This window comes from Pieris napi, chromosome 13, assembly GCF_905475465.1.
Source record: "Pieris napi chromosome 13, ilPieNapi1.2, whole genome shotgun sequence".
Lineage (NCBI taxonomy): Eukaryota > Metazoa > Arthropoda > Insecta > Lepidoptera > Pieridae > Pieris > Pieris napi.
Genome location: NC_062246.1, coordinates 7,606,707 through 7,629,721, shown reverse-complemented (window position 1 = coordinate 7,629,721; position 23,015 = coordinate 7,606,707). Strand labels below are relative to the sequence as shown.

At 32.4% G+C, this 23,015-nt stretch overlaps 1 protein-coding gene across 1 annotated transcript in view; it reads right to left on the bottom strand.

Annotated features, from left to right (window-relative positions):
- Positions 1 to 15,922: 15,922 nt before the first annotated feature.
- LOC125055242 overlaps positions 15,923 to 23,015 on the bottom strand; it is a 72,439-nt gene continuing 65,346 nt past the window's right edge. Inside the window, exons 12-16 of the mRNA XM_047657615.1 lie at positions 22,779 to 22,883; positions 21,948 to 22,037; positions 21,475 to 21,585; positions 20,341 to 20,570; positions 15,923 to 19,755 (exon numbers count right to left, since the gene is read on the bottom strand). Coding sequence (XP_047513571.1) covers positions 19,609 to 19,755; positions 20,341 to 20,570; positions 21,475 to 21,585; positions 21,948 to 22,037; positions 22,779 to 22,883 — 683 coding nt within the window. The 3' untranslated portion in view covers positions 15,923 to 19,608. The remainder of the gene's footprint in view (positions 19,756 to 20,340; positions 20,571 to 21,474; positions 21,586 to 21,947; positions 22,038 to 22,778; positions 22,884 to 23,015) is intronic.

Here is a 23,015-nt window from a genome sequence, read left to right as displayed (position 1 = left end):
ATATAAAAGTAAAAAATAAAGTAAATAATAAAGAACTTCAAATATTCACAATACCTTAATAAAGGTAATGAAATAAATAGACGTGTTCCAAATTCAAAATAATAAAAAAGTTGAAAAAGAAATGCATTTTCATTTGTAACAGAACTTATGGCCAGACTAGTTAGATATTAATTTTTTGAAAATGTATATGTTTTATTTGTAGAAAAGTATGTACAACTAGGCACTACAATTCCTTGCGGAATAAAAAGTAGATTTTCCCTTAGAATCCGGTAGAGATGTAATCAGCGCTCGGATGGAGTCTCCGGAGAAAAGAAATCATTTTAAAAAAGGCGAACCCATTAGCATATGGTAGGGCTTAACGAGCATTAGCGCCTCTGCACACGATTCATATGTATAAATAAATCAGTGGCGCTACAACCTTTTTTAGGTCTGGGCCTCAGATTTCTGAATTTGTTTTATGATTATATGTCAATCTTATAGTCAAGTAGGTGATCAGCTTCCTGTGCCTGACATACGCCGTCGACTTTTTGGGTCTATAGTAAGCCGGTTTTCTCACTATGTTTTCCTTCACCTTACAAGCAAATGTTAAATGCGCACATAGAAAAAAAAGTCCTTTGGTGCACAGCCGGGGACCGAACCTACTACCTCAGGGATGAGAGTCGCACGCTGGAGCCACTAGGCCGACACTGCTGATTCATAGGTTTATATTTACTTATTATGAAGAGCTTAGAGTTTAACATGTAACACGAAATAAAATGTAGTATCATGATTTAAAATGCCGTTAATTTTTGAAATAAAATTTATTTTACATACACCTTGTATCTCTGTGATTCAAAATCCACACACCAAGTTTCCTTACAGTTATTATTAATAGATGAATTATACAATATAAAATATTTAAATACATAGTTTATTTACACAACTAAATTTTTAAAACGTGAATCGTATCGTGGACGATATTTTTGCCTTGCCTTGACGGCAATAATACCAATATCTTAAATGTAAACTTTTTTAAATGTTTACGGCGTAGTGAAGTTTACATAATAATGACGGGTAATGAATGCTACGTTAATGAATTAATTTATGGTACAACACGTATGTTGAAAGATGTTTCCTTGTCAAATATGAAATATTTTTTTAGACACAAGCCTGTGCGAATCGTGTGCGAAAGTACTAAACGATCTGATTCCGTTGCGATGTTGTGAAAATAGAAATATCCTTGAATAAATAATCCTGAAGAGCGTGACCTTAATACTTGTGTGCGGTTAAATTTAACGTATTGTATATACAAGTCTATATCGTGATGCTACTAAATTCACAATGAAATCCATCTAGATTGTCTCAAGTGCACTTAGACTTCGCCTGCAGTATTTAATAAAACAAGCTAATACAATAATAATAATAACCACTGTTGATCCGTGACCAATAGAGGATATTAAGAGGAAATCTCATTGAAACCTATAAAATCCTCACTGGCCACTATAATGTACCAGGAATTGAGAACTCTTTATTTTAAGCGAAAATACACATTTGAGGGGTAGTTCTTTAAAACTTAAGACCACTCAACATAACACAAATTCCCTAAAGAACTTTCTCCCAAACCAAGTAGTGGCCAACTGGAATAGGCTTCCGGAAAGTGTAATCAGTGCACCATCTTTGAACTCCTTCAAAAATAGATTGGATGGTTTCTCCAAATCTCAAAATACACTCACATCAGCTTATTAAGCTGCTAGTGTGTTTATATACATAATAATAATAATAGTGACAATTACAAAGTAGAAATGTATTAATACATTTTTTTTTATATTTTATAAATTGCACATTTTTTTTAATCTAGTTTGTTTTTACTTTTAATGTTTAAGTTATTTTCTCTTTATCATTGTAATGTTTCCGTCTAAACAATCTGCACACTTGTTATTGATGCACATGCATGTATCTTGTTTTGGTATGTCATGTGTTGTAAGTGTTTATATGTGTTTCGTTAGTGTGCCGTTAAAAATAAAAATAACCATTGCGCTCTGTAATATTCATAGTCGAGTGCGACTATGACTCCTGCCCTGCGATTCTGTAACTCAATTTTTTGAACTCACACAGCGGTTTTCGCATCGGCGGTCGCTCTCAAATCAGTCGTGAAGCAGTCATTTTATGATTTGGCATTCTGAAAAGGTGGGAGCTTGTAGTTTATTGTTTATCAGAATGCCAAATCATAAAATGACTGCTTCACGACTGATTTGACAGCGACCGCCGATACGAAAACCGCTTTGTGAGTTCGAAAAGTGAGTTACAGAATCGCAGGACTGTATTTCAAATCCAATACGTTTTGACACCCGGGAATCAGACAATTACATATTCCGAGAGTTTAACAACTCATGTTTACTTGTGTCAAAGCTTACAATTGTCGCAATTTTATTCGCTCATATTTTAGAATCAAAACATTTAACTATTATTGTTTTTTGTAATGAAATATCATTGTTTTATTTTTACAGTTGGCCGGCAGATCACGGGAATTCCAATATTTACTAAAATTTCTTTGTTAAATATTGGAACTAAACTAAACTATTAAAGGTTGACATTATGGTCTGACTATTGAAGGTACGTTAACTTTAGTTTTTATAACAGATTCAATATCTTACTCTATATATATAAAGCTTGGCAATTAAAAAGAGTAGAAGAGTTTATTTCTCTAGTAATTTCTATGCCTTTGATTTAATTATTTTTGTTATTTTTTTATTGACGGTCATAAGTATATGTACCTATATAAATTAATAATATTTCGATTTGTACTATTAGTCTTCCGGTAAGTAATAAGTCGTCAAATGTTAAAACGTATGTTATTTAAAATACAGAACAATTCGCGAAAAAAGCAAATAGGAATTAAGAAATTCATCTGAATGTATAGTGTATACTCAGGAGAGGAGTACATAACAATGAAAAGAGATGAGAGTTGGTTCATCAGAGATAGAGTCGCGCTTGTGCGTAATCCGACGATAACCCAACCGCGGGGACTACAATGCCCTATTGTTTCATATAGGGCTGTCACTGAGACTCTTAACAGACGCCTTTTCATTGCTGCTAGCCATATGTCGCCATGTACTGACACCACAATAAATCCTGTCTTCGTTTTAGAGAGGCAAGCCTTTGCACTCAAAGCTTGGCAGCTTTTTTGGAATATTTATTGGGAGTGTCTTTGTAAATGTGTGAGGATATTTATGTCGTTGCGTTTATAGAATGAAATTCTTCTTAACAGTAGTTTTATATAAATATGTAAAGCACTAAATAATTAAAGGCAGTCCTTTAAAAAATTTAAAAAAAATATAATTATTATGTTTATACAACACATTGTTCACAAATTACATATAATATTACAGATCCTAGACTATTTCATTACTTACTTAATTAAAAAACTAAACAGACTGATCTGTCTTTACAGCATAATTTGACAAAAATTAATAATAATGACAACGACAAATGAGCCATAACATATGCCTCAGAGAAATATCAAATTTTAATTATTTGTTGACAACCCTATTTGGGCCTGTGTACTTATACGTGATACTTTTGTTGCTGTTTTTGTATCAGCATTAATCGCTGTGACGTCTTTATGGCGGTAGCTTAGGGGTTCTCCATTCAAGCGATTTTTGGCCCTATCTTATTGAAATAAGAACAAAAATTGTGTGACTATTTGAGGGATTTGATTAAGTGAAAACTCGGTACTTATAATGTTTTCATTTTTGTGAATGTCAGCTTCACAGTTAAAATTAATTTCGTTTAGTACTCATAGAATAAGGGTTTCATGGGAGTTTTAAGGGTAAAAAACGGGAAGGGGATGACGGGTCTGGGCGTACGATGGGTAGGTACTGCATACGATTTTTTGCATTTTAAATTATTTTTCCTTTAATTTTTATAATATTCTCCTCCTTTTCCAATAGGTTTCATCCTACTATTATTTATTTAGGTTTCAAAAATTATCGGCACTGGTCTATCTTCCATTTGACATATTAATTATTTTTTACTTGACGTTACAATTTTAAAATACTGTTGCACAAGAATAATACTTTCGGTTTCAGCATGGACAGGTTTAGACGTTTAGACGAATGTATAAAGTTTTGAATCAATACTGAAAGTTTTGTTTTAAGGAAAGTGGTGTTATAGTCCTACCAAGTTCTTTTTTTCTATTTTCTGCATCCAGCCTTAATTGTTCAGATCAGATAACCTTTTGATCTCTGAGATGACTTTAGATTTTTGCTCTAGACGTAAAATAACTCGTATATGCTTTAAACACAAAGAATACCCACGCTATTATTCGTGAATATTTCTACAACAGAAATAAACGAAAATAAATTGTTGCCAGTTAAAAAATGTTAAAAGTGAAATAGAACGAATGCATTTGATTGCGGTCGCCATTGGACACATTGATTGAACAAAGGTAGACTTTATATTTTTTTACATGGCAATATTCTAGTTTTTATTGCCCCGAACCTCAAAGAATTTAAAAAAGCTTGATCAATTGGTGGGTGAAACTCGCAGTCAAAAGTTAAACCCGTCAACTTTTTAAGTAGAAAAATACTCCAACAAGAAAACTTCTGTCTGTGTTTCAATATCTGACAGAAAATGTTGTTTTACATTTTATAACAATAATTTTATTGATTATGGAGAATCAAAGTTAACATAAAAATTATTATTAGTGTGAAATCGTTTTTTAACTAGATAGGAATTTTTTATCAGAAAATAAGTAACTCTATTTTTGTACCATACAGAATTTACTGTTATAGACATCAATACATTTTATAGATATAAAAATATTAATTCTGGTTAAGACAAGTTCTGGAGTTTAGTTTTTATTTCACAAACAAGAGACTTATTGATCGCGTTATGAAAAAAAACTTTTGATGTAATGATTGTGTTCAATTACTGTTGAATTCAATCTTGAATATTAATACATATATAAAAATGTGTTGACATCCTAATAAAGGAAATATCTTCAATATTTGTTACGCAGATAAAAATAAATCTGTGGCGCTTACAACCTCTTTAGTTCTGGGCCTTAAATTTCTACATCTGTTTCATGATCATTTTTATATCTAATAGGCAAGTAGGTGATAAGCCTCCAGTGCCTGACACACACCGTCGACTTTTTGGGTCTAAGATATGTCGGTTTCCTCACGATGTTTTCCTTCACCCGAACGGTGAAATGTTAAATGCGCACATAGAAAGAAACTTCATTGGTGCACATTCAGGGATCGAACCTACGACCTCAGGGATGAGAGTCGCACGCTAAAGCCACTAAGCCAACACTGCTTTTACGCAGATAATTAGTATTTATAAAACTAAATATATAGTATGTATAGTAATTAGTAACCTTCTAAGGTATAACTCATGCATCAATAACACATAAACCTATGTTTTAACAGTAACCTATAAAAATATCTTTTCAAAAAAGCACGAAACATGCTGTTAACTTTAGTTTCAGAAAATTATAAATTGGTTCGTAAATTGTGATAAAATTCCGAAGTGATTAAATTCAGAGTCTGTTAAAAATTCATAACAAATGGTAGGGTGGTAGCTGTAAATCAGCACACTCGACCAATCTAATTATCATAAAATAGTCTAAGAGTTACCCATACTTTTTTTGCAGTAACATTGTCATTACAATTATGGGAATGTACGTTTTAGAGTTTATTATAAGCAACATTTATATTACGATTAAGATCGTCTAAATTTCAACAATTGAAACAATTGAGATTTCATGTCATAAAAAAATGATTACTAGACTTTTTTAAACGGAATTGTACACAAATAACGGAATGACTCACCACACATTGTTAATCTACTTTATTATAAATTAAATTATATTACATTGAACAATATTGAAAATTTCTACAAAATATGAAACCCTTAACCGTATTCTATGGGTTCGTTTTGCCATTAGTTTTACATATGCACAACGCCATCAGCTGTTGATTAATAAATGAATGAAATGAATTTAGACAGCAATGACGAATCGATTGTTCGTTCCGTTTGCTTCTGATTGGTTAACACCACATCATGTCCTATACACGATGACATTCGAAATGATTCGCCATGATAATTGATACTACATCCGTTTGTCGAATAATAATTAAACTTACATGCGATATACATTCTTACAATAGATATTAAAAATGTTCAGATTTCATTTAAACATAGACCAACTACTGCGAGATACACCAACAGCTAATTTATTTAAGATATTATTTTAGAAAAATAAACCAAATGTGCTGCTGTCTTATTCATTTCTCTTTCCTCTTAGTGGCAAAGACTCAAGCTGTTAATTATTGCGTTAAGCCTACCCGCCTACCCTTAGCTTTGAGATAAACTCTCCTTCAACCTCTGATCCTACCCGTAGGGCTCCGTCTGTTACCTTAGGTCTCTTGGTGCACACATCCCGTACTTAATTATATATTAACTATTTATGAGTTAGGGTACATCTGTAGGGCTTAGGTATTCATAGGGTTGTTAGGTTCTCAGGTTCACATATATTATACAGATACTCCTAGAAAAAATAATTTAACGTTTCACAGTCGACTGGCTGGCAAGCTGTACAAAAGATGACAGTTGACATTTGACAACCGGCCCATAGAAAAACGTGGAGTAGCAGCATGTCAGCTTTTGGACTTTTTGTTACAATTAGCGGCGAAGGTTTCGATTCCACAAATTAATGTACCTATTAAATAAATTGTGGTATAATTACGAGATGATGGTATTTCGTCTGGGTAGTTGAGGAAAAAGTACTTGGCTATTTAAGTTCGTTTTCAGTTCATTTTAATAAAGTTTTGCTTTCTCAAACATATTTTGAAGAAGCTTAACCTAATGGGGTATAAAAAGCTCCATTTTTGAGTCTGTCAGATATTTTGGAAATGAAAGTGATCAAAATTCTAGACGTTACTCTGTTGTTTAACTCACGAACTATGCATATCCACTAAAATCCAACTGTGCCACCAACACTCGCTCTTTAATAGGAGTGGTAACAGCGGAACCGTGCCGACGTTTTTTCACCAAGGAACAAACCCAGAACCACGATTAGCCATTGAACTGCTTTCTTATGCGCTAAATGGTTTGGGACCAGACCTTATTGAAGAATGTCACAAACAGCATAAAATATGTATTGTGTAGTACTTGTTTCGACTTAAAAACACTCTCATATAAAAAAAGGGTGCGTGTACTTATGTACGCGCGTAAGAAGTTATACTTCTTAGGCATTATTAAAAATAGTTTTTGATTGCATGCAAATAATTAATTACAATTAAATAATCAAAGACTGGAAAAGGAGTCATTATAGTCAATAAAGTTCAGTTTACATTTGAAAAATTAAATAAATAAATATTTATTATTATTCTCTTACATTAAATTCTATTATTATTCGAATGTTGTTTTTAACTTGTCGAATGCCGCGCATCGTAAAATTTCACTCTCATCAATTACTAAAGGAGTATACTTCAAAAATATCTCAGAAAAAGTTGTAGTATCCTTCTACTTTTTACTAAATCTCTATTACTTTACAAACAAACATCTAAACAAAAATATTTTTTTCAAAAGTTATCGGCTCCTCACTTTGTGGCAAGTTATGCATTGTCATATTGTGAGCTACTCGTAAGTTCAACTTGGCTTTATTGTGCGTCTCTGAGTTATATTACACGAGTTCTCGACATACGACCTTTACTTTTATTTGCTTTTCAAGTATTTGAAATATTACTTTTAAAGTAATAAAATACGAGTATTTATATTAAATCATTATTCCAGAATATATTAATAATATAAATTATAATATTCTGTTTTAAGTATCTTATTTATAAAATATTCTAATTCCACTTAACAAAAGTACTGTGTCTCTCTTTATGATAGTGTGACCACAGATTGATAGAAAGAGACGAAAGAGTCTCGTACTCTAAAGAGTAGCTAAATGCGTCCATAATACTGAATTAGTTTTTATGAATAAGTTAAGAAAAACATGCTATAACGGTGGGAACGGTGGGAAACATAAATAATAGGTAAAATAAATACAAAAATTTAAAGACGTTACATTCCAATAAGATACATCCATATGTGTATCACAAATCACACAGACGCGAGTAGCTCATAGGTTTTCTAGAACAAGCTAAAAAGGCTTTTACGTGCTGCCGGGTGGAGTTCCCACAATGATTCATTCTGAGGTTAAGGTATAAAACACCTCTTGACACAGAACTGACGTATATTGTGTTCGGGCGATGTGCCAAAACTCTATTCGCGTTAAAACTTTAAATGTTGCGATTGAATCGTCATAGACCTTTTACCCAACTTCAAAATTGTACGATGAGACAAAACTTCTAACGGTTAAAAAATTATATTTAATGGCAAAGTGCTGAAAAATACCTACTACACTAAATCATACACAACGCAAACCTGTTTATAAACCAAAAACGCACATTCTTCGCCCAACACTTTTTCTCTTTCTTTAAAATAAATTTTAAGCAACATCTTCTTAACCTGTCTATGCTGAAACCGAAAGTATTCTTCTTGTACAACAGTAGTTTAGTTATACAACAGTGAGTTTTATATAAAATTTATTTATGTCAGTATACGGGTATATGAAGAATATTTATTTTTTACTTAAGTATAGCGCCTGGGGGTTTTCACCTCGGATTAGAGTTACAGTGAATGAATTAATATGATCGATGTGGGATATTGTTTTTTAAACTATAAATTGCAATGTTTACCCAAAATTTTTTCGTGCACTCCATTGTTATAATTAAAAAAAAATATTATGAAAAATTAATGTTTGACCATATATTTTCACTTTAAACAGTATTTTATTTTATTTATATGTTAAATCTTACCTGAGTAGACATATAGGAACATTTTTCAAAGATACCTGTGTATAAAAATAGCAGTAGGGATCCTATATAGGTGAATCTGTGAAAAATTGTTTTAAAACTTTCACATAATAGTTTTATATTAAAGAAAAACCATTGTATGAATTGTATTTTAATTGAATCGATATATTTATTTACACGTCGTTGCAGTAATACAATTAAAATAATTACATAAAAAGAAGCAACTGGTGGCATTATCGTTTTCGAGCGATCTCTTCCTGGCAACCACTAATATACACGATATACTAAGTATATATAATACTATACTGGGTACTATATCCCAAGAAAGGTACGAATTACAAATGCGCAGAAGTCGTTTTTGGTAGTTTATCCCGTTGTACGCATCTTGCTAAGATACGTAATACCTATTTAAAGTAATAGTACATTTAAGCGTCACGTGAATAAGGTCAGATTTACTTCTTAGCGTCGTATATCGAAAGTTTATAGTGGCTTCTGTTTTAAGCCATATCTTATCCTAAATAGGTTTTAACTTAGTATTTATTAACATAACTCTTACACATTTAAAGAAAACACTCTTTTAACGGATTGAAGCTATGTATTATTATAATTATTCCTCCGGGGAAATAAATACAGATAATATAACTTTTTCTACAGCTGTGATACTTTTTGACATTCAACACCTTTTGTCTTCGGTCACCGTGACCACGCACGCTGTAAAGCACGCGAAACGTCGGAAAGTTTATAATAATACAAAGCTTCAATCCGTTAAAAAAGTGTTTTCTTTAAATAAATTTTAACTTACTGAACTTTGTTATTATATTCAGTTAATAAATAATAAGGGTGTAAAATTAGCAATTATATTTCGTCTTATTACTCGTATTTACACAATTAATTCAATTAAAATTTTCATGTCTTAACTACCAATGAACAGCTACCCTAATAATTTTTGCTTTAAACTTGCTTGAATTGGTTTCCGTCGATCTTAGTAGTGAATTTTCGGAAGTCCGTACTCGGGAAAAGATTCTGTATCTTCTTCTTCTTCTTTCTTCTTATGTTTATTATTTCCTTATAAGGCTTCACGCAATGGTGCATGAATCTGGTAAAAAGCAGATGCAATGTAAGACCAAGAGCCTTTAGAAATCGTTCGACTTGCTAACAAGTAAATAGTTAAAACTTGTAAGGTGGTAAAATAAAGCATTGGTTATCGTTAGCAATAACTGTCGGCTAGTATCCAAGCGGAAGTATGGAAGTGCTGGCGCACTGCCCGTACCACTCCGCGAACAATGGCCAGAGCTTACTGACATTTGCACCGTATAATAATATATGGTATAACTGCCTAAAACTCTTTTTAATTGTCTTGATTAACACTTAAAGTATGTATACGGGATTTTAGATAGAGTTAATTAAAAGTGTATATTAATCGGTCACCGGACACTGTCAGTATCGGTATTTATCGGTACAATATCAGTATTTTATATTAGTTACGCGTACGTTGGTTAAGAACTAAAAACAAATCGTTACGGGTTTTTACACTCTTTAATATATAAAACTTATCATTTAATAAATACTACAATAATGAACCTAAAACTTAAAATCATAACTAAAATATATTAAAAGGAGTACCTTTAGGCAAGGTTCCGAAGCAGCGTTGCCCCTTTGAATAGCTAGACTAATTCTTTGTCCTAGGTAGCTGCTAGTTCTTCGGTTTCCTGTTGATGTAAAATGTTTATAATTTTTAGTCAACTAATATGTTAAACTATGACGCAAGATGCGTATTAAATATAATCATTGAACTTTTAAGCTAAGTAATATTGCAGTATTATGTAACGGTGTAAAGCTCTACATTATTCTGCCATGGCGTTTCAATGACCTAAAGGTATACAGTGTTAAGAAAACCAATAGTATCGAGGTTGTATTTAAAAGCTACTCAGTTATTTGTTCTTAGAAGAATATCTCGCAAAACACTTCCATTCTACGGCCTCACTTAAGTGGCCATTTCCGGTACTGATTTTTCCTTCTATTAATCGTTATTATTGGGAAATAGGAAATGCGTCTTCATAAAAGTTTCTCATACAATTTGGTGTTTTATATATTATTCAAACAGAAAAACAAACTTTACGCAGACTAACTAATACGCTCGTCATATAATTCACAACAGATAATTATGTATATCTGTCAAAGATTTTTCTTTATACAGGGAAGTTCGAAACTATTTGCCTTTTCCTATTTTCCCATTGTTTCTGTTTACTCAGGAAAAACTACAGGACTAAACATAAAATACATTATTTAAATTGAATAGTAGCTCTATCAAGATTATAATTCTACTTTCTTTAATATAAAAACGACGGTTTAATGTAAAAATAATTTTCAAGTTCAAAGTTGTAAATGACTTTTTCGTTACGTACATATCTGGCATGATGAATGAACATGCCCGGTCAGCCCGCAGTTTTTCCGACTTCGTATCTTGGTACATATCATGGTGGATGTGATTTATACTTCTTGAGATAACAGCTCCCCAAAGTTTCGAAAAGGGCAGTTTATGAGTTTTCTCTCCCGTTAATCCTGCAGGCTTACTAACAGTTCTGAAGTTCATCGATTCAAATTAATATTACAGTGCTTGTGAACTTGAACTTTGAACCCTTGGATTTATTTATTAAGAATACTAAACAGATACATTTCTATACAGTAAAAATAAAATAAAAGTAAAACATAAAATAAAAACATTGGACATATCCACAAAAAGTTTCACTGATCAAAAATACAATACAAAGTAAATACAATACAAGACAAAACATGACAGCACAAAATTTATAAATTAGGAGACCGACAAACTTGCAGCTATACAAAAAACAAGTAAGATACAAGGCTTAAGACATTAGAGTTTTAACTTATTCTTAAATGATGCAGTAGAGGAGTGCAAAAAGGGTCAATTTTAGTGGCAGAATTCCGGTATAAATCTCGATGTAAATCTAAGTTATGGGTTAATACGATATTCAACAGATAAAACGACCTGTAACAAACATTTCAAAATGCGATACGTAATTTTAGCTTGATTTACATTCGAATTAGTTACAGAGAATATTATTATTCGATCGAAATATAATCGAAAACCAAATACATATTATTTTAATTTTATTGTTGTTGTTTTAAACTGGTACCTACCAAGTTTTTTACATAAAAGAGAGCAAAAAGAAAATGACTTTGATAAAAACTTATCGCACCTGGTCCGTCTCTATGTACAGCAGAAATTTCATGCATTTTCTATGCAAGAATCCATTTTAACTTTAGAATTATAAGACGAAGATTTAATTTTATACAAAGTGGCAACAATTTATTACTATACATTTAGTCTTAGAGAAAATCAGAAGTTTGAGAGGCGACGACCTCCTAAAACATCCGGCCCCAATGAGCTAACTTGGCTCACGTTTATATTTATATGAAAACAAGTTTCTTTGAGAAATGTTTCATTTCTATAACTTTTGAAAACCATAGCAGTGCACGTGTTTTGTTTAAAAACGTTATTCAATTTGAAGTTGGTAGAAATGAAAATATTTGGTTAAATTTGAAGTCTGAAAGACAAAAGTTTTTAAACTTTTAGACTTGATGTCATAAATATTATCAATAGCCCATAAAATATTATAAAGTAAAGTAAAAAATCATTTAATCATATAGGTAACATAATGTACACTTATGACTTGTCAGAAAAGAAATACATATTAATGCTTCAAATTTTACATTTACTGCCAGTTCTCAAATCAAGGGCGTAGAACGGGAGAGAAGAACTGGTAATAAACTCTCCGCCACTCTTTTTAATCGCCATTTTTTTTGTTTTACAAAATGTTTCGATGAAAATGTTTGCATAATAAAAATAACTTGACTGGGAGGTAAATAACATTTTCTTTTTTATTCTAACTGACCAAGTTGCAATTAACTTTTTTTATCTTACTTCAATCTCAAGCTCAGGCCCAAGTATTAGTGGCCCTTAACATCAATAAAGCCATACAAATTGGATTTTTTTTTAAGATTGACGTAATATGATAGAAAGTATTGCGGAAACTAAAAGCCCGCGTACTAATTTGATTCAAAGCTCCGCTGCTACTTAGCGTATCGTGAAACATTCAAAAGACCACCTTAAAAATAAATGAAACAGACGCAGAAATGTGTCTCATTTACACGTTTCTAAAAGCAGACTAAGTCACGGGGATTACGTAGTCTATTTCTTGGCTCTACTCCAAACAAGTCAAGACAGTCAGCAAGGCACTGGCGGAAATGTCTAAAGTTCTCACATGCAGACCAACCATTGTTCCTTTATTTTATATGAATTTCGCTAGGTTTTGGTAGATTTCCTGCGTCACAAAGTTTGTTGAATATATTTCAAATTTAACGTTTGTATTACTCAGATTCTTATTAGACCTGGGTTAAGCGGCCGACACTGAAACCTGAGGTTGTGTGTTCGGCATAACATATACCCGAATATCGGTCGGACACAGAAGATATAGTATCTTCTGTGAGAGAGAAAGAAAAAACCAATGAAACAGACTGATAGAGGATATCCGACCGATATCCTCTATCATTCATATTCTGCTACATTTGAAGTTGGCTTCGATCTTTGGACGAAATTCATAATATATGTATTATATTGTACCATGTATAATAGACTTCCACAAAATATAAAAAGTGCAGACAGCCTGGCAATATTTAAACTAAGACTAAAAGACCATCTCTTGAGTGATCCCAGTTATATACGTAAATGAAATTCCATCCAAGTTCTACTTCGCTAATTCATCCTCGAAGCTCTTCAATGACCCACGACGTAATAAATTGTATCTTTACTATATAATTCTCATGTAAGAGACTATTGTCTGTTATGAGAATGTCTTTAAACCTATTATTCTGTAACAACAGCAGTGGTCGTTAAACCTTAGATGAGGTCGTAAGTTCGATACTCTGTTCACATGAATACATTAGCGTAAATACACTGGTTCTTATGGTGAAGAAAACATCGAGTGGAAATAAACAAATTTCAGTAGTAATTGACATGCGTTATCTGCGGACCCGCACTTGGAAATCAAGGTTAGTCTGGCCTTATAGCCTTCATTGAAGGTTAAGTCCCAACTTTAGAAAAGATGTTGATGACTTTGCGAAATAACAGTATCTCTTTTCGTTTTACTATATCTTGAATTTTCTTAATGTTTCCATTCGATACGCTGACGTAGCAAAATTGAGCAAGGAAACTCTGTAATTCCTTAAGTAGATATCAATATATCTTTAGTATATTATACAATCGAATAATGTGCCCGGTGCCGCAAGGCTTAATTTTATTAAGTGTGTCCCGGCAAAATTGGAATACTTTTTATACGCTTGATCGTCATACAAAATTTAACATATACGACAGTCAAAATATCTGAATCGATTGTTATGGGATATGCGAACCATACTTCCCTTTCCGGACTCGGAGCGCTAATAAATATCCTACATACATTTTAATTTCACTTTATTTTCACTTGTAGGCATTAATATATCTATGCGTGTAAAAAAAACCTTCACATACCGTTGTATTGTCCAATTCAATTCAAAAGCCTTTTATTGCCAACCTTAAAAAACATTACTTTAGCTGTGTTAGTATTTAGTTTTCTTAATTTAATGTTAGTATTATATTTAATAGTATATTAAATAAATAATTGTTTCTTTAGTTGGGTACCCGGTTATGGGTAAAGGCCTCCTCCATATTTTGCCATCTGTGTCGGTTCTGGGCGTCCCTTGTCCAGGTGTCCAATTAGTTGTTATATATATTGAATTTCGTTTAGAAACCTTGGTGATGACATTACAAAAATAAAAATAGATTCCTTGCTTACCTTAATTAAAACTATGTCGGGAGAAAATAAAACAAATAATTTTCCATAATTTATTTCCATACATTGCAATGATTATGGTATGTACATTAGTATCAAATCAATAAAATGTATAATAAAATGTAAATATATCTATTATTGGCACCAACATCATCAATGGACGCTAATACAAAACATTCTAACTGATTCGATGTTTTAATTCCGACCAGCCACTGAGCACACAAAAGCTTGGCTGGTACATATATAATAATGATATAAGAGGCGCAGGGATCGCTTTGAAAAGGTTTAGTCCGAAAGAGGAAAATTACTAAAAGCGAGTTAACAAACCTCATTTATATTTTACGGTAGAAAAGGATTGTATGTTTACATAGTTTTTATGTCTAGAAATACCTTAAGTATGCATTAAATTTCTCAAATATTTTGTCAACATTTACTGAAAATTGATGTAACGTTTATGATTTGATTTGTTCCATTATTCGAATAACACACAATGCACTGTTTCATGTTATCCAATTGTGTTCAAATCTTACGCAAACGTATTTTTATTTAAAACAATGAGACTAGACTAATCAACCCGTTTATTCATAACAACTAAATCAGTTTCATTACTTAAGTTCTCTTTTGTAATTAATTGTGTTTACTCTATAATGACAAGATACAAATCTGTACCTTTAGTTAAAACATTATACTGATTTTACCAATTGAGATTAGCATACAAATACAGAACATACAAGAGAGAATTCTTTATTTTTTTTTGCTTGATATTCCTTAGTTTTGTTAGTAGAAAACTCAAGAACCTTTTTCACCGTAAAATGTAAATAAATTCCGCAGATCTATGGTATGCAAGAGTCGAGAGCAAGGGTCTAAATCTATCGATCGGTGGACGGATCCTTCAACATATCCAGGTACAAATTAATCTCCTTTTTATATTATAAATTACACCACGTATGCCATTAGATTAGGTAATAAGTAACTTAACAAAAAAGAAAAAAGATCTCATTGAAAAACAAGAATCTTATTTGTTTGTTTTACTCGGAAATACCTGGACTGATTTGCAAAATACTTGTTTTGTTGGAAAGTGTTTTTATGATCATCAGATGAGCATGGGATCCTGGAGAAGTCTTTGGAGTAATTCTTGGTCTAGCTAGAAACGAGACGGTTTGAGATGCGGGTGTGTTAGTATATTAGCCCTGAAAAGTACACGTTTTTGTATTTTTTGAAGAAGAAGACTTTGATTTATGTACGATCAGACCTTTTTATCAGTCAAAAATCCTTTAAACAATTACAGTCAATTCAATTGAACTTTAAAGTTTTTTTATTTTTGTGGTGTAATTTATATATCAATTGACTTGTGAGTATAAAAATACATTTTCTACCTCTAACTTATTTATCGTTTTAAATTCATCCAACAATTTTTATAAGCTTCCCCGCGCCTCCAATGATATCACAATTCTTTACAACAATAAGTGGACTTTCTTTAGTCCTATGCAACGCTTTGAAGCTGAGAAATGAATTGGAATATTGCGTTGATTTTTGCAAGAAAAATACTGACTATTAATAATTAATTTGTCAAACGCATATCAAAGAATTATATATTAAAGTTTTGCTGACAAATTTAATCTATTTTGACGATAAACTATACCATTAAAACATTATTTGCATATTTATAAAAGCTTTCTTTTAGATATTTGGCATGAAGTATTTTTAGTTTACGTAATTTAAGAATTATATTTGCAGTGGAATTCGCCTCATGGCGTAGAGCACAATTGTTTGTTAATTAAAAGGCGATCTAACTATACATTCAATCTGGCACTTTTCTTACATTTTCAGCATAGCAATCCAGCGAAAAGCATTGCATAGGACCTAAGACTGACAGAATAATGCATTTCCTATCGTTTACCGCACTATATCTACAACACCAATTAACTTGTTCTTGTAGCTACGCTGTGCAAGTATTAACGATTTTAATGCAAAGACGTTAAAATATAGATTGCAGTAAAAGTAATTTAGGTTACTTTATTAGAGAGGCAACTTCAACCATGATACTCATATGATTAAAATTTAGTTAAAATATACCTGGAGATCACAAACGTAGACTGGTAGAATGATGCTGGACTCAATGCGTCCAGCGATGTTTTAAAAGAATATAATATTAACGATTATTTCCATGTTATAAACTATGGTCACAAAAACCATAAATTTATGAACTTAAAAAAAATTGACACACAGAACAAAAAAAATGAAATTCGGACCTCTTGTCTCCCTCATTTAAGGATTCTCCTCTAGTAAATTTAATACCCAGTCAGGTGTTCGGCAGGGATGTATATTGTTGCCTTACTCTTTAACATCTATACAGAGTACATAAATCGTTGTGTTTTGGAGGACTGGAATAAGGGAACCTCAGATAGGGGCCGCGTGTACAACAATCTTAGATATGCTGATGATGCAACACTTCATGCCCACACAAAGCAGGATTTAGAAGAATTACTGTCTCGCTTAGAAGCAACTAGTATCCAATTTGGACACCCTGAACAGCGATAAGACGAAAGTGATGATAGTAGAAACTGTGACGTAGTACAAACTACATATAAATTGGAGCTACTATCTCCAACCCAGGGGGGTGTGGAGAGAATGAATTACTGAATTTAATTACGAGTGCAACAACTGGATCCACTATGCAACACTGCTGTCTGTGTGCTTTGCAAAGTGTAGTTGCGAGCAGCGGTTCTGGGATGAAACAACGATGTGGACCAGAAACCGACGCCAAAAAGAGTGTACATTTGATATAAAATAAGAAATTAATTTCATAAATAACTGTATTCCAAACGAAAGTATTAGTAAATTCAAGGAACATTGATGTTATCGTTAATTTTACGTGAAATTTTCATCTGCATTCTATCATTTCCGTTGTCTGTGGAACGTTATATTAGGTACTAAATTTTTTAACATTTGTTCTCTCGCTTATAATTGAATTCATTGGTATTTACTCTGTTTCGTTGTACAATAATGTTATACAAAGTATATTTTTTATAATGTATTTATGAGGGTACCCTTAATACCGTACGTATTAGGAATACCCTCATAAAATTATTTTATGGATGTAAAAATGATATTATGTATTTACTTTTACTGCAATCTTTTCACGTTAATGAAGTATGAAATCGGAAAGGGTTCTACTTAACATTTTAACATTGAACAATTGATATATTCTCTTAACAATACGATTGTTGCAAAAATTGTGTTAGCAAATCGCTTTCATACAAAATGGCGCCTTGACACACTTCTAAAATTGACATCGAAATATACAGGTGGCAGGATAACTATTTTTTTTAGAAATATACACATAGCCCTCAATAATAATTTTCCAATTTGTGGAATATTGCGTTTTTGAGAGTGCTCAATAGGGCGATCACTTTAGATTAATGACGCGTCAATCAACGTATGAACTTCAAAAGTCATGAGTTATTATGGAATTTAGACATGGATTATAACTCTTATGACATTTACCAAAAATAACAAAGCGAGAAGGAATAAAACCTTTATTAGTATTGTATTTAAATATGGAATGCTTTAAATTATACCTGCCACATTAAGCTATAATACATTGACATCTATATAAAATATCAAATATTACACTACGATTATACCTTACATACTTGGTGTTCATTTTACTTGAATTCCATTCAATTTCTAACGAAAAAATCACAATATAACGTCTCTAACAAAAATATAACAATTTGGCACATTTATATGAAAAAGGAAATGGGAAAAGTTTTGGGTTGGAACTCATGTTGCCGCATATGACAAAATGTACGAATTATATTAGCGTAGTCAATGACAAAGCGAGTGCTTGGGCGCTAGACTAAAATCTTTTACTGAAAGCGTGACCCGCTTTTAGCTATCGAATTTGTATACGAAAGATGATACTAAGTGGGCTGATGTTCGTACGGAGACACATAGCGCTACTTGTATTAATATATTTTTTAGTTCACCCCACGTTCAATACACGTGTATGAATTCAACAACCGTCGTACTATTAGTTTGTGAGATATAGTATTTTGAGAGACGGAATTTTTGTTTGTTTAAAAAAATTCATAAAAAAGAATTTATTGTGTTAATAAAACATTGTTTTTTGGCAATTATATAATGAGATAGCGAGTCACGGCGTAAGAGAGATATTTTAATACGGGACGAGACTTAACAAAATTAATTAAAATTGTTTAAAAATCATTTTTTTAATCATGTTTTTATTTTTATTAGATTTCAGTGGTAATGAAAAAATCTTACAATTTTTTATTGATATTAAAGGTTGTGTTTCCGGATAAGCGACAACACGATTTCCTAGAAGAGATAGAAACTAGAGCGGCTAATAGATAGATACATGGACTACTAAGCCTACAGACATCAATACTAAGATTAACATTATTCGTATCACGACATATGACTAGCACATTCATTTGCAAGTGGAAATTTAACAAAGTTAAGGAAAATGAAGTTTATCATAGGGAGTTTTCATTAAATTTCCAATATGCACAATAATCTACGGATTATCAGTAAAATATGATAATTTCGATACAAAAATGTCTGAGTATAATAAAAGGTGGTTCCAAAATCAATTAGCCATTTTGTAATTGAAGAAATATTTTGGAACTTCCTATTATTATTATCAGTGAATTGACGAATTTGGTACGGAACTTGCCGTTCCTATTAAAATGTTACATAGCCGTACGCCGTACTAGTGAAACCATTATCGCGCTTCAAGTAAATCCTTAGAATTTTTAACTTTGTCCCTTGTTAACCACATTTAAAATGCGACCTTGTCATTTATACAGAGGTTTTAATTTCCCAGGACGATTGAAACGCGATAACGTTTCATTATCGAGCGCTCGGGTCTTAGAACAGAGTGCTTAGTAACTTAGTTGTAAAAGGTATAGGGAAACTGTTAAGAGGAACACAAATGGGGTCAAATTTATCGCATGGTTCCCTGAATGTAAGGCCCTGACTGCATGACGTGCTGGCGATAGTGACGCAGCAATGCTACGCTTAGGAAATACCTGTTAAAGATAATTAAAAATCAATCTAAGTAAAGATTATATTAATAAGGCAGATAATAATAAATAATATTAAAAAAGGTACTGAATCTATCTTTAAATAATGACGTTACTTCGACGACTCATTGGTCTAGTGGTTAGTACCCCTGACTGCGAATCCATGGGTCCCGGGTTCGATCCCCGGCTGAAACGAACATCGATGTGATGAGCATTTGGTCTTGGTTGTTTAAAATGTATTTATATGTGTATCTATCTAAAATATGTATGTATATCCGTTGCCTAGTACCCATAACACAAAATTCACCAGCTTAGCATGGGACTAGTTGTGTGAATTGTCTTTAAAAAAAAAACATACAATAACTTAGATGACCCTTAGTAAAAGTAATAATATATATACAAACTAAATTAGCCTACACCATGGAAAATTACGGAAATATTTTAATTATTGAATTTACCTATGATTTTACAACTATTTAAAAAAGTCTTTAAGTAATGATAAGGAATAAAATAATCGAATTCTCATTTCAGTTCAGTATTTCAACTAACACAGTATAATAATAAACTTTGTATTCTAATCTATATACTTACAGCGACAGCACCACCATTTGACGAGACAGCAACACACCAGACCTCTTCTGGGTCGGGTGTTATAAGAACAGCAAGCCAGCAATGCTGGGCCAAATCTGGAGTTAGAACGGCTGGTTGGGACCGGCCAGATGTCACCCAGCTGACGCGAAGATTACGCCCACAAACCCCGCAAGTTAAACGCCAGCCGCTCTCTAGTACTTCAGTGTTAAGGTTCTTTGCTGTTGCTCCACCTTGTTAGGAATGGTAACACAATGTCAAGAAGTTAGGAATGGTGACACAATGTCAAGAAGTTAGGAATGGCGACACAATGTCAAGAAGTTATCACATACATATATATTATATATAATTGTAAATTGCATGTTTTTTTTTACTCTATTTTTTTTTTTTTACTTTTAATGTTTAAGTTATTTTCTCTTCTTCATTGTAATGTTTCCCTTTAAATGTTGTGCACACTTGTTATTGATGCACATGCATGTATCTTGTTTTCTATGTTATGTGTTCTCTTTAAGTGTTTGTATGTGTTTCGTTAGTGTGCCTTTTAAAATAAAATAAAATAAAAATAAAATACATATATTTATAGAACGAATGTAGTAATTTCACTTGAACAGGTGAATCCCATTTGACAGTGTAGTGCTAAATTAGAATTGATAAAATTACTGATTGAAGTAAGAAAGAACCTTATTTTTACTCTTTTAAACTAATTAAATTTCTTACTTAATTTTCAAAGAAATAATATAGAAAATAGGTCTCCAAGCGGTATGAAAACATCCTACAATTTTTTACAAACAAACAAACGAAACAAGGCAAACGAGCCGACGGGACGCCTATTTTAGTGGATATGTTGCCGGCCTTTGACGGAGGAGTATGCTCTGTTTTTAAACAATTGGATGTATCTCTCAGGGACCGGGAGGTAGTGAAGCGGACCGTGAAGGACAATTATTTAAAATATATATAAAAAATCTTCATATAATTAAGTTATAAAAAATGTATATAATAGGTGAACTGGCCCAAGAGAACAAAATAGTTAGCATCAGACGTAACCTTATAATATAAAATGTTGTGTAAATTATTATGACATATAAATCTTGGCCATATAAATTACAATGACGTCATGTTCCGAAAAATCATACTAACCGGTAACAGAGAGTGTGACTCGTTTGAGTTCTCGTAGCCTTGCGCGCTCACTGGCTCGTGCGCCTACGCATCTGTACTCGCCACCTTCCTCCCACATTGCTTCTGATATACCTTGTTAAATAATGGCGGCAATAATAAATGAGAATATAGTTTTTTGATATCAAATACATTTCATGTTTGATTAATTGAATGAAATTTAATTGTATTTTTTTGTTTATAACACGATTTATGAATTTTATTAATAAGATTACTTTAATTTATGATTAATTTTATTCTACAAAGACGTAAATGCCAAATGTCGACAATAATTTATGTAGTTATAAAGTTGGTATTTTTATATTGTCGATGTTCCAGCACTTCCTTCGTAGTAACGTCTTCAAACTTTCAACGTACAAATATAATCACGTGTTAAACATATATGTTAATTAAAAAAATTTAAAACTGAAAAGATCCTTTCTCATTATGGGACTTACCGAGCACTCCATGCGCGTGGTGTGACCCAGCCGGGGCCCAGTTATCACTAGCGTTACCCACTACACGACGCCACCAACAACCGACACTACCTGCAATAAATCTGTCTCCATTTAAGGTGTCTGCCGTATGTAGTATCATCTCATACCATGACCATGATACGTAAATAAATTACACGTTATTTGAAAGATCTAATGTCTATTATAAACTTTCATATCATAATAAAATTACTGACCCAAATCTATATTTCGCAAATATATTTTAACAAATATTAAACAAAACACAATACTGGGAAACTATGTAATTATTGTTGTGTCCGTAATTAATCCACTGATTGAACATTGCGTAATTAATTAAATTTTAATCCATGATTTATGCTTTAATCGAATGTAATATTTTCCACTTCAAGCTTTTTATAATAAAAACCAGTGTTTCAGTTTCGTGATCATTTGTTTCTAATAGGCAAGTAGCTGATCGGCCATCTGTGCCTCACACACGCCGTCGATTTTTTGGGGTTCAGGCATGGCCAGGTTTCCTCACGATGTTTAGCCTTTACAGAACAGAACATCCATTGGTGCATAGCCAGGCTTCAAACCTACGACCGGCTGAGAGTCGCACGCTGAAGCCATAAGGGCAATACTGTTTATAATAATATCTCGCTAAGTTTGACAGTTGATACATTTTATCATTAAAACAATTAAGGTTTGCCAAATTTTCTCCGAAAGAAAATTAGGGCATGGATAAATAAAAACCAATTGGCAATAAAAAGTATTCTAGCAAAAGGAATAAGCTAAAGCTAAGCTTTAAAAAGTTCTAATTTCTAATGTACGTACCTTTGGGACAATGAAGCTGAACGTTTCCCCCGAGCGGCACCTCGACTTTCTGATGTACAGGCTCCTCATCTGACTCCGTTGACGTTTGAATTGATTCATCGGGGGCTGGAGAGAGGTGGTTATTTGAAATATTCCAATGATATATCGACTTTCTTGAGAAAACTCTCTAGAATGTAAACACATAAGGTAGGGGTTTATTCGTTTACTTTGTTCGGAAATTTGCTACTAAAAATCAAA